General features: G+C 40.6%; 1 protein-coding gene across 1 annotated transcript in view; it reads left to right on the top strand.

Annotated features, from left to right (window-relative positions):
* LOC311603476 (uncharacterized protein) overlaps window positions 1–9,636 on the top strand; it is a 44,430-nt gene extending 34,794 nt beyond the window's left edge. The window contains exons 4-6 of the mRNA XM_084792423.1: window positions 2,305–2,430; window positions 3,691–3,748; window positions 9,568–9,636. Coding sequence (XP_084648549.1) covers window positions 2,305–2,430; window positions 3,691–3,748; window positions 9,568–9,604 — 221 coding nt within the window. The 3' untranslated portion in view covers window positions 9,605–9,636. The remainder of the gene's footprint in view (window positions 1–2,304; window positions 2,431–3,690; window positions 3,749–9,567) is intronic.
* The last annotated feature ends 3,961 nt before the right edge of the window (window positions 9,637–13,597 follow it).

Here is a 13,597-nt window from a genome sequence, read left to right as displayed (position 1 = left end):
AAAGCCTTGATGGCCCCGTGATGAGAAATCATAAGATAGTTTTCCACATTCGGCCTGGATTACCGGAGCATTCCCCAGAGTGACGTGGATGGGACATAGGAATATTTTTAATATAGAACCTTTCCCCCCTTTGAAATCCCTCAAAGTCTTTTCAAAAATCCTATGAGTACCTCACCTACAGTACCCATAAGGTTCTGAAAAAGGAAAGACAGGAAGGAAGGAAGGAAGGAAGGAAGGAAGGAAGGAAGGAGGAAGGAAGGAAAGAGGGAGGGAGGGAAGGAAGGAAGGAAGAAAGGAAGGAAGGAAGGAAAGGAGGCAGGGAGGGAGGGAGGGAAGGAAGGAAGAAACAAAGGAAGGAAGAAAGGAAAAAAGGAAGGAAGGAATGGATTCTGTCTCTCTGTGATTTCAGATCTGGAGAGTGGGTATGGGTATCACTAACACATCACAGAATGTAACATAATCTTCCAAGGGATGTGGTCTGGTCCTTACCATGAGGAAGAATAGGAAAAAGCAGAGAAAGCCTTGTTTGGGGGTCTTGGTGCAGGCTAACCATAGGACTTTGGCATTAAATCTGGGGTTGATGGTAGGTAGTATAAGCAAATATAACAGAGTGTTTGGTTTTTAGACCAGCAATTGAAATTGAGGAGAGCCATAGCGGGGACAAACTATAGGAAAGAAGGGATCAATCAGTACCTTCTGTTAAAATTGTGTGACATTTGCAACTCTGCTATTTTTTTCTGCTGCTCCCTTGATATCTCATGCATACACATGGTTATTTTAAGAGTGTTTGGTTGCAAGTGTCCTCCATGTCTTCCCAGGATAATACAAAGGAAAAGAGAAAGAATGGGAGTTTTCAGAGGGCTGACCTCATGATTGTGAGACTCTCCAAGGACTTAGATGCTATCTTTATTGGGCACTGTCATAGACAATTTACCTTACAGAGCTTAGAGTTTTCTTCTTACTTATACATCTCCCATGAGCCTGTTTGTCACTGACTGAGCACTCCTAGAGTCACGAGACCTATATTTCTAATCACTTTGGAGAAATAACCAGGGGGTTGGGATGGTCAGGAATTTCTATTATGAATTAGGGAGATACTCCCAGTTTCCAAAAGCAACTCAAATCCTGCCATTTTGATTTTTGACTACTTTCTCCAGTACTTATAGTACTAACTACATAGATCTATTTAGATAGATCTAACTACATAGATCACTGACCACTATGTTTATCCGACCTACATAATGATTGTCCTAATAAGTAGAGAGTATGGCTTACACGTTTCTTCTATCAGTCACAGTGACAATGAAATGAGAACCATGTACGAATTCATCTGTTTATCTGTTCTTCAAACTATTATTGAGCACCCACTCCTGTGCCAGGATTTATTCCAGTAGTAGACTTACGTTCAACTCCCAAATTTGAAAGTTCTTAGTATAAGGAGAGGGTCAACCATGCAGAGCTATGAAGGCCATAGTGTGCAATGATATCCAAAAGAAGTAAAGGCAGAATGGGTACATGTTGAGGAAGAGCAGACTCCCAGGGGTGTCAGTGGGATTGTATGTCAAAGCATCTCCATAAATGCTTGTTGATTAATGAAAGGAGGAGTAGGTGTCTTTGGGGATTACAGGGACAAACTGTCCTCATTAGCTGATGATGAGCGAAGCATTTCCCTTATAGTGAGGAAACTCCTGGGAGTCAGCAAGTGAAAATATGTGTTAATGATAACAAAAGGAGAAACTCAAATGCAAAAGGCTTATATATTTCATAAGCATCTGACCAGTCCCTTCCATCCTCCTGGTCTCAGGGGTGGGGGGCTATCCCTTCCTTTCTACTTTCCTCCCAAGTTCCTGGAGATGCTTTAGTCCAGACATAGCCACACAGTAACAATCCCAGGTCCTGGAAATCATGATGACTGAACTTCACAGCCGACTAGCCAAGCAATACACACATATCTCTCTTAGAAACCCTGGCCTGGCAAGGGATGGGAACTCATGTGTGGTTTGGGCTTTGCCTGCACAGTTTATTTATTCTGCAACATATGCTGGCTCAGCAAATGGAGGCAGCTCCAATTTCCTGTGTTCATTTTAGTCCTCCCTTAATTCTCATAAGGTGCATTAGCATTAGGCATCAATCCCAGCATTATGGTTTATAAGGGAAACATCTGTGATTTTTTTTCTTTTGAACTTCTGAGTCAAATGGCTTAAAACTGCCCGCAGTTTCCCTTTCCCCTGGATCTGGTGAGTGACAACACGGTAGTTAGTAATGAGCATCTTTTGCAAACTGGTGATGTTTTCATTCTTACAGCTCAGTTTGCACTGTCCTTGGGCTTGCATGTCCTCAATCTGCCTACAGATCAATGTCGAGGAGGGAGAAAACAGAGTGATGAGTACGAATGCTTGGCTCAGGAGAAGAAGCAATCTAATCACACAGGTATCAAGTGAGGTGTATCTAGCCCCCACCCCTACCCCCAGTCCCAGATCATGTTCCATCACTTCTAATGGGCTTCTATTCCTGATCACCTTCACAGTTCTTCTACCAGTCATTCTGTGGGGCAATGATAAGCCAGGATTTGCAGCTGTCCGTATTTTACAGAAAGAGACAGATTTGGGTCTGTCAAACTACAAACTCCTAAGAAAGACTTGTACTTTTAATTCTATGTATTTCTAAACAACAGCAACTGTAAAAAGAACTCTGTACATTAAAAGGCATGGTAGTATCGAGCTATGGTGGCCCACATCTTTAATCTCAGGGTTTGGAAGTCAGAAATAGGAAGATAAGGTTAGCCTAAGCTAATTGTGAGTTTGAGGCTAGTCCCAGCATCATAAGACTCTATCAAAATGAAAACAAAACCAGAAAAATAGTTCTCATGGTAGGGAGGCAATTTTTAGAAAGTACAATGGCCTATCTCTGTCAAGTAGCATGGTATTTTAAAAATCAACGTTTAAAGCTTAAAATGAGTATTTTTTGAGTTCAAAGTTCAAAAGTATGAAATCTAGCCCTTCAAAGTGTGAACTCAGTTTGAACATTTGAACTATTTATGATATACACTGGGACATTTTATTTGTCATTATGATGCCCTTGTCCTTTCTAAATAACCCATGGCAATACTTCCAACGCTTTAAGTTATTATTTCAAGGATCCTATCTAGATTAGAGACACAAAAACGTGTAAAATTAATTAAAAGAAATTAGACCATTGGAAAGTGACAAGACAGAATCTGAGAAGGGAGAGAACTTTAGACCTTCATTGTGCCTGTGGAATCTCTAGCTTTGACAATTAGTCTTTGTTTTGTTTTGTTTTGTTTTTTGAGACAGGGTTTCTCTGTGTAATAACCCTGGCTGTGCTGGAACTCACTTTGTAGACCAGGGTAGCCTTGAACTCACAGAGAGAGATAGCTTTGTCTCTGCCTCCTGAGTGCTGGATTAAAGGCTTACACCACCACACCTGGCTGACAATTACAGACTTGATGGAAGTTTGGGTTCCTGGCTCAGACGCTGAGTTTAAGAAATCTGGGCAACAATAGGTTACATTGGATACACTGAAGACAATAGAATGCTAAAATAGGGAAATTTAAAAACTGAACTAAGAAAGAGAGCAACCTTGAAGGATAATATCACTTGTTTTGCCTCCTTGATTGTTTTTTGTTTTGTTTTATTTTGTTTTGTGCTTGTTCTTGTCATTGTGATCTAGGAGCTGTTGCTGACAGTGGCTGGAAGATGGAGTCAACACATTTTATCACAGACGCAAAGTAGGGGCTGGCCTTGCTCAGGAGAAGCACACAGGACAACTACCAAATGTTTTTAGCCAGAAATATCAATTTCCAAGATTAGAGCTATCACACACTAGTAGAGTGTTTTGCCTAGCATGCACAAAGCCCTGGATTCAATCTTAGAAATGTAATAGATGATAGATAGATAGATAGATAGATAGATAGATAGATAGATAGATAGATAGATTAATAAACTGCAAAAGCATTTAATGTGGGGAAGAAAATGTCTTGGTGAGAGATTACACACTATAGCTACTGCTCTGTCTTAGGAAACATGTTTTAGAGGTGTACACTCACTTGTAGGTACAGATCATGCATGGACTTGGATGTTGGAAGAGAAAACAACAGTTCAGATGGCCCTACTGAACATGGATCTGTTAGAACAATAACAAAAGCTTCATATTTAACCTCATCCAATACTGCCTAAGTCTGGGGCTATTGAAATGCATCCACTACTCTATATCCCATCCCACTATGCCTGTCTCTCTAGAAACAGAGGTGAATCCCGCATCATCCACATGGAGCAGAGCATTACTAGAAACAGCAATAAAGGTCCAAGCACACAGGAGCACAACCCTTCGGCAAAAAGACCTACCCTGACTGACGCGACTAGAGCTCAGGTGATAATGCCAGATCGCAAGAGACTGTAGTAAGATCAGGCCATAACGAAAGGTCGGCACTAAACTTGAGGAAATTTTTCTTCATCTGAATATTATTTAATATATTACCATCTCCACCTTGACTCTGCTAGATTAAGACATGGGCATTTACATCATAGTACCTAACCCACATCAATAAAGCAAAGGCTCAGAAATAGGCTTCCACTTCAACAGAACTCAGGTTAAAGACTTTGGACAGTGGGTAGGTTTCCAGGTCTCCACAAGTAACTATCACTTTTCTAGAGTAGTGGCTCTCTGCAGGATAATGTTGTCCCTCAGCTGAGGGCTACTTGGCAGTGTTTGATGGCATGCTTTACTGTCACTATTGAGAAGTCACTACTTGTATTTAAAAGGAACAAATCAGGATGCTGTTAAAAGTCCTGTAATGTACAAGCACTCACTATGCTCATAAAAATGATGTAGCTTCTGATGCGGACAGTGTGCAAGTTCTAAGACTTCACTCTAGTTAGGGTCACTAGAATAGTCCAGAAGGAATTAGGGTTTTAAAGGTTTAGTGAGGTTGGAGAGGCCACTCAGGAACACACACACACAAACTGCCCATCTTATCCTCTCCACATTTCATGTCATTGCCTATGAGAGTGTTACTTCTTTATACATACATGTAATGTGGGTTCATGCCACACATGCTCAGCTTCCCATAATATCCCTGATATAGCAGCAGAGCTAGTTGCGTGGGAGAAAAAAGGTCAGGAATTGCCTTCAAAATGTTAGTTACTGCTTTGCACAAGGCACATAACACTGCTCTCTTAATTACTACTCTATTGCTATGAGATGACATTGTGACTATAGCAAATTATGAGATAAATGATTTCACTGAGGCCTTGTTTACCTTGACCATCATGGGGGGGAGCATGGCAGCATGCCGGCAGTAATAAAGAGTTTATATCTGGTCCTCAGGATGGAGGCAAAGAGAGCAATGAGGCCTGATATGGCTTTTTGAATCCTCAAAGCCCACCTCCAATGGCACAACTCCTCCAAGAAGGCTACATATCCTAAACAGTTCCACCAAAAGGGACCCAAGCAGTCAATGTATGAGCCTGTGGGCTCTTCTCTTTCAAAGCACTGCACATTGAGCCTCCTTTCGAAAGCCTTACAGTAACTTACGAATAGATTCTGCCCATGATACCCATTCTAGTCATTTGATTAGTGAAGATATTTTGTCTTTTTTTTTTAATTAAAAGTATTACCCATTATGTCTGTGTTGGATAGTTTTATATCAAATTGGCACAAGATAAAGTCATCAGAGAGGCAGGAACCTCAATTAAGAAAATGCTTCTACAAGATTGAGCTGTAGGTAAGCTTGGAGAGCATTTTTCAAATTTGTGATAGATGGGGTTATCTATCTATCCCCTTCACCACAGGGGAAGAGGAAAAACTCAGTTGTGATGAGGCTTGATGGGTCGAGTGAGTGAGCAGGGGGACTCCCGTGTTTCGAGGAATACAGGAGGGGGTATGACGAAGTGAAGATAGGACTGGGAGGAGAGGAGGGAGGGGGCTATGAATAGAATGTAAAGTGGATAAATAAATAAGTAAATAAACAAATACATTTAAAAAAAAAAAGAAAAGAAAAACGAGAGCAAGCTAGTACCGCCTGCAACCAGGCAAGACCTCCAATGGAGGGATAGGGACACGAACTCACCTACAAAACCTTTGGCCCACAATTTGCAAAGCCTACAATTTGCAGGTCCAAGAATGGATATAAATTGAGGGAAGAGCCAATAATGACTGGCCCAACTTGAATCCCACACATCGAGAGCTAGCCCACTTCTGACACTATTAATAATACTATACTATACTTGCAGGCAGGAGCCGACCTAGCATAATTGTCTTCTGAAAGGCTTCACCCAGCAGATGATGGAAAGATAAGTAAAGACCTATAGCCAAACGTTAGGCAGAGCATGGGAAATCTTGTTGAAGAGAGCAAGGATGGATTGAAGGAGTTCGAGAGGTCAAGGACATCACAAGAAACCCTATAGAATCAATTGACCTGGGCCCATGGTGACTCAACCAACCAACCAAAGAGTATTCTTGAGACAGTACATACATGTAACAGTACACATCTTGGTCTTCACTTGGTACCACAATAGGAATAAGGCCTGTCTCTGTGAGGTTTCCCTGCCTTTGGATTTCTTGCCCCTAACTGGGCTGCATGGCCTAGCCTCAACAGGAGAAGACACACCTGAGTCCTAATCCAACTTGATAAGCCAAGGTGGATTCATATCCATGGGAGCCCTACCCCCCGCCCGCACCTAGGTCTCAGGAGAAAGAGAGGGGGACAGGCTGGAAGGAGAGGAGGGAGGAGAAGCTTTGATTGGGATGTAAAGTAAGTAAAAAAAGATAATGAAAGAAGAAAAAGAAGAAAGACAGAAGGAAGGAAGGAAAGAAGAAAGAGAAAAAAGAAAGACTGAGCACTCCATGGGGGAACAAGCCAATAATCAGCACCCTTGCATGGCCTCTGCATCTGCTCCTGCCTCTAGTTTCCTGCCTTGCTTGAGTTCTTGTCCTGACTTCTGATGATGATGAACTGGGATGTGGAAGTGTAAGCTGAACAAACCCTTTCCTCTCCAACTTGATTTTTGGTCATGATGTTTCATCAGAGAAATAGAGAGCCTAAGTAAGGCAGCCTGTCTCTTCACTGGGGATAAGGAATTAGTCCTTTGTATTCTAAAGTGATTCCATAGCCATCGCCCATGTGTTTGTGACAGTTTCCACAAGATAGCTTTGTAAGGAAACCTTCCTGCCTGTTCCACGAGGCTTTTCTCTTACCTCCTCACATTCTCAATTTGTATTACCCAAAGCTTGGTGACACAAATTTTAGTTGTGCATCACTGGCCATTAAAAACACTGAATATAAAAAAAGAAAACTAACTCATTAATCATCTAAGCCAGTGGTTCCCAACCTGTGGGTCATGACCCTCAAAAGACCATTTTGAAAATAGAAATATTTACATTAGGATTCATAACCATAACAAAATTGTAGGTATTAAGTCATAAAAAATGTTATGATTAGGGGTCACCACAACATGAGTAGCTGTATTAAAGGATCACAGTCTTAGGAAAGTTGAGGACCACCAATCTAAGCTTTGGTGTTTACTATATGCTGGGAAATGAAGTCACCGGTGTATATATACCCTCAACTTTACAAGAAACATATTACCCATTTTACAGATGAGTGAAAAGTTGCTCACCATCACTTCCTTTTAAATTTCAGGCCAGCCACTCAAACTTAGCCCCAACGAATCCATCAGCAGCATTTCTACCTACTGCAATGCAGTTTCCCTCAAGGTGCTCCCCATCTAACAGAGGGTCTGACATAGACTTTGAAATCTCCAGAACTCAAGTCAGGCTGTTGAGCTCTTCTTGATCCTTAGCCACAGGCTCCAGGCAGATGTCCCACTGAGAACTCCTCTGCACCTTTTCTGAAAGCCTCCTTGAGGGCCTAGGGAGCACGTGGCTCAGCAAGGCGCAGTCTTATGAATAGTAATGAAATCCAATCAGGAACAGAGGCCTGAGATTTTAATTGAGCTATCCTTTAAAGGACTGCTTTTCTCAGTGTCAAGGTCATGTTCTCCTAGCTAGCGCAAGTTATTTTATGTGCGTAGCAGAGATAATAGACACTAGAGACACATTGGGGACAAGTGGCATACGGCATGGAAGAAAGGAGGAAATATACGAAAAGCAATCATTGAAGTATACACTATAGACCTTCCCATTGATAATTGGTTTAAATTATTAAAGCACATAAGAGGTTATTAACTAGAGAAAGTATAAATTACTTTTTCTCTTTCTTTCCTTTTTTTTTTTTCTGAGCATGACTTTTCAAAGTCTCCCAAACTTCTATGTTTAAAAAAAAAAAAAGCTTCAAATTTAAAGTCTATAGAAAAAAATCTTTAAAAACTTACCAACAGAGTGGATGGATGAGGAGAGAGCAGATGCCTCATGAATTTGAGATCATGTTACCTGCCATGAGAGTATAAAACGTGAAATGGTATTTAAATAATGCTAAAGGCGCTCTCAATGGGTGGCTGGCAGTGGCCTGGTCTGCAGAGTCAGGGTTTTAGGCCCCCTGGGGCAGGGCATACCTGAGGAAGGAGGCTGGCAGCTGAGAGTAGGCCCTCTCAGCTCTCACAGTGATGGTCAGCTCCTGCAGTACAGGCCTGTGAGGACAAAGTGGACCTCATGGGAGAGAGGCTGGCCTCTCCACGGACACTGCTGTGAGACGCAGCAGGGGAAGCCAACAGTCTCATCAACCCCAGGGGACCTCAGGAAGAGGCTGTACCCAAGGAAAATGAGTGGCATCCCCGTCCTCCACATGACTGATTGCTGATTTAAACCCCTGCTCTGGGGCCCTTCCTGACTTTTCTCCAAATAGCCCTGATGAGGCTGCTCTTATCTAATGCAGCCCCAATCTTCCAGGGCTTTACATTAGCATTTTTAGGATGTACTGTTCTGGCAAGAGACCTTCTATCTAGTAAGGCCAATTATCTCCTTAGATTCCAACTTCTATCTTTATTCATTAACTCCTGATTCCTCTCTCAGAAATGAGCTCATTTGGGCTGCTAGCCTCTTCTTTGAATGACTTTCCTTCTTGTGGCCTAAATCCAGGATTTTTTTTTTTCTCAACCTCCCTCTTGGTCCAATCTCCTGCGTGTCCCTCACCTCATTGGTGACACTCTCACTGTAAAACTAAGATGGCAATCAAACATGCCCTTCCCTACCAAGGCCAGGACAAGCCTTGATTTTCCTGGCCTCCAATGTTGCCTCAAATGCAGCAATCTTTGAAAGATGGTTAATTTGTGTTAGTCATTATTACATGGGCAAAGTGCTTTGGAATGCGCATGCATACGCATATATATGAATATATTTTGTCATGATTTTCTCCAAGGAAGCTTTTCTTAAATATCTTTTTTGAAATATCATTATTAAACTTTCTGGTTTTTGGGGGGGGGGATGTTTTGTTTTTGTTTTTGTTTTGTTTTGTTTTGTTTTGTTTGTTTGGTCTGGCCATGCTGAAGATTGAAGCCAGGGCCTTCTACATGCTAGAAGGCCCTGTCCTGTATGCTCAGTGCTCTTTTAACTGTGTTCAATTGTCTGCTCATTTGTTTGCTTATTTTGCAGCCAGTCTTCTTCCAAGTCTGATCAGATTCTCATGTGACATCAGGTGCCTTGTTCAGGATCTAAGTCAAGATAATCTAGCCAATAAGAATACCCCCTCCCACTTTCACCCTACGGAGAGAGGAACGGGAGGATACAAGTGCTAACAATTTAGTCGTACTCTGAATAAATTAATTAAACAAAAAAAAATTTTTTTAAAGAATCCCTCCTCCCTTTCCCCAAAACAGAACTTTTATCAAGTTAGAAGTTGGAAAGTCTTTTCTGCTGCTGAGTTATAGAAGTCTTCCACGTGGAGGAGACTGGCCTGCAGAAAATGTAATAAACCTGGTGAGATAGAAGGGACAGTCAGAGGCAAAGAGTAAGAATAGTAATGGGACTTGAGACTCCAGTTCCACTGACTCTCCTCACCTTCTTATAATTAGAGTATTAGTCTCACGTTTGATTATGTGACCTTGTTAGAGTCCTTCCAATAACTTCACTTCTTATCCAAACTCTGTTTTCTTCACTTAACTGCTGCTTGTATCCAAAAGACTCCTGAATAACAGAGAAATAGATGCTTGAAACAATGAGCTCCTAAATATTAATAGCACTTATCTTTGAGATTTTTTTCCTTTACTTATCTGCATTTACCACCGCTTTAAAATGAGTCTGGAATATTTACATAATTTCATGAAAGTGTACTCTTTTTGTCATGATGATTTGTCTACTGATCTGATTAAAATAGAAATACTGATCAAAGGAATAATGAATGTAATTGGAAAGAGGTTCTGTAAATAGGAGCCATTCGACCAGAACTAGGTCAGGATCATATGTTTGTGTGTTTTGCAAATATTTATTAAGTCCCAAGCACTACCAGGATCTGTTCATATAAGAGTGAGCAAATGTGGACATATCTACCGAGCTTGTAAACTACAAGGGACTTAATTATACCAATAACCACCCTAGAAAATGTAACATTGCTGCTATAATGAGTGTTACGAAGAGATCTGTAAACAAAGAGATATAACCTAGGTGGAAAAGTCAAGAATATTGAACAAAGAAAGTACTAAGATCTAAAACATAAGCAAGAGATAACTGAAGAAGACAAACAAAACAAAACAAATAATCCTGGAAGTAGAGACTGTATCACAGGCTTATGTCAGTGGGGATTATGGGGAACCTGGGACAGTAAAGGAAATCTGGTGTCACTGAAGTGAATGGAATAAGGGAAGGATCAAGTAGGAGGGAACTGGAGAAGCTAGAACTATCAAACCAAGTGACAGCTTGTGAAGGAATTCAGCATTTAACATTTTTTCCTTAGGCATGGAGGGGCCATTAGAGGATGTGTGTGTTAACTTTGTGTTTCTGTATTTAAGAAGAAATGAGTTGTGATGGTTAATATTGCTTGTTAACCCGATGGGATTCAGACTTACCATAAAAATACAACTCTGAGCATGGCTGTGAGGGGGTATCTAAAGTAGGTTACTTGAGGCAGGAAGTTCAAATGTAGATGATACCATCATCAAAAGCATTCACCTCACTCTACTTCCTGCCCATTGGTGCAACATTACTGGTCACCTCAGAATCTTACTACCATGCCTTGCTCCGCCACAGTGGAATGTCTCCCTTAGAACCAGAGCCAGAACAAACTCTTCCATCTTGAACAGATTTTGTCATGGATTTATGTCACAGCAAAGGGACAACTAATGCTGCAATGAAGTGTGATTGGCATTGTATCTAATAAACATCACTCTGAATGTGACATGGAGATCAGACTTGAGAAGGCCTACTGAAGGCACAGCTTCACTGATGACAGAAATCCTTGCACTGTTCATCAGCCAGGTGAAAAATGACAGTAACATGGCCCCAAATGGTGGTGACAAACGTGGAGAAGAATTGGAAATATATTTAAAGTAGCTAGTCGTAGTTCTCTTTCTAGAAAATTTAATTTCTATCAGAAAATTTAATTTCTGTCATATACAAAGGAATATGGCCAAACTTAATTGACTTACATTTTGTTGAGTCCTGTTTCTATCAGAAGTAATTTTAAAAAGGTAGCAACAGAGTTGGAATTCAAGCTGGGTACTAAAAAATGGCTCAGGTCCTGTGAAAAGGGGGAAATTCCTATGCAATTAAGCAGGAAATAGGAGGCATTCTCAAACTAGAGAAGTTATTAAGTTTATTTAACCGGGAAGTTAAATAAAGGGATTAACAATATTTATAGCGAGCCAGGAGATAGGGGAAAACCACGGAGCTGATAGCTATATTAGAACTTAGATAGAGTGCTATGTAGGGTAGTGCTGACCACTTTCCTTACTACCCTTCCCTCTCTCCTATCTGATTTGGATTTATGGATGTGTTGCTTCCATTAAACTATACCCGATAACGATGAGAGCTCTCTGATGTAATGTAAACACACGAGACCTCCAGAGCACAAGGCAAGGAAGGACGGTACATACAGAATCCAAAGACAGTTCAGGTCATGTGTCCTTGAGCAGTATAAAAGTATTTCTAGTTAAGAAGCATTCACTAAATATGCAGTGACCATGAAATAGTCCAAGAATCTCGGTGGGGGGATTAAAGAGAGAGTTCAATGGTTAAGAATGCCTGCTGCTCTTTTGAGGATAAGGGTTCAGTTCCTAGCACCCATGTTGGGCAGCACATCACCACCTGTATAGCACCAATGGATTTAAGGCTCTCTTCCGGTTTCTCTGACCACCTACATGCACACACATGTATGCGCTCAGGGACATGGATATATAAAACTTTAAAAGACAATTCTTAAAAAAAAAAATAATCTAAGTAGATATTAAAAGAGGTTCGAGTCTCTAGCAGAACTGTAGGAATTCAGAGTAAAGGGTTGGTCTGGAAGACTATATGAAATTTGGATGCATTAAATAAAGATGTAAATTTTTTTTTAAAAAACCACAGAGCAAGGGAACAGCACAATGTGTAACTCAGAGGGTTGTGGACAATTAAAAGAGACACAGGCTACTTGCTACTCAGAGATAAGGAACATTATGGCCTAGAATGGCCATTAATGAAATGATTTATTAGAAAAAGGTGCAGTGGGCTAGGGGTGTGGCTCGACAGCAGAGTGCTTCTCTAGTAGAAGGAGGCTCTGGATTTGACTTCCAACACTGTAGAACAGTGGTTCTCGACCTATAGGTGGAGACTTATTTGTGGGGGTGGAGAGAATAAGGGGTGCTGCATATCCAAGATCCTGATATTTACATTACAATTCATTATAATAGCAAAATCATAATTATGAAGTAGAAATAAAATGATTTTATGGTTGGGGGCCACCACAACATGAGGAACTGTATTAAAGGGCCAAAGCACTTAGAAGACTGAGAACTAGTACTGTAGAAAGTATGTGGTGGGGCCATCAGTTGACTTGAGCCAAACAGGGTAAAAATATTTTGATATTTAAAGGGCAAAGGGATAAGCACAGCTTTGCCACTTAGGAAATGAGTATCTGCAATATGGAAAAAAAGAAAGAAAAGCAAATTATGCTTAAGAAATATGATTTTGGAGTTATTACAAAGACCATGTAAGCAAGAAAAAAATCAATTGTGCTGAAAATGTTATTTTATTCATTGATTTGTTTTTCAAATTGAGCACTAGGTGTTGGGCACCACTCTTAGCACTGAGGGTAACATAGTGTGCATGATAGATAAGGACCCTGGGGTTACAGAGAAGATATTCCAGCAAGGCAAAAGGAATATAGGTAAATATATATGCTAGGCAAACATCAAATGGTGAATCATTCAAAGAGAATTACTACTGGGTGATGCATGAGAGAATGATAATATGATAACTTGTAGGATTTTCAAAGAAAATCTCTGAGGTCCAATGAGACATAAGTAATGATAATGTTCTTGTTCTATATTATGAAGAGAATTCAATATTATGGAATAGAATTTCAGACAGAGAGAAATGACGTCCACCACCCGAAACAGGTGTTTTTCTCACGTAATAAGTTTGAGAAAATAAATTAAGGTCAAGGTAGCTAAAGCTTTTTGATGGAACCCAACACAAGGTGTAGGCTCAT

This window comes from Acomys minous (assembly GCF_964271855.1).
Source record: "Acomys minous genome assembly, chromosome: 8".
Taxonomy (NCBI): Eukaryota; Metazoa; Chordata; class Mammalia; order Rodentia; family Muridae; genus Acomys; species Acomys minous.
The sequence above is the reverse complement of the archived record's forward strand: the minus strand, read 5'-3'. Positions and strand labels throughout refer to the sequence as shown.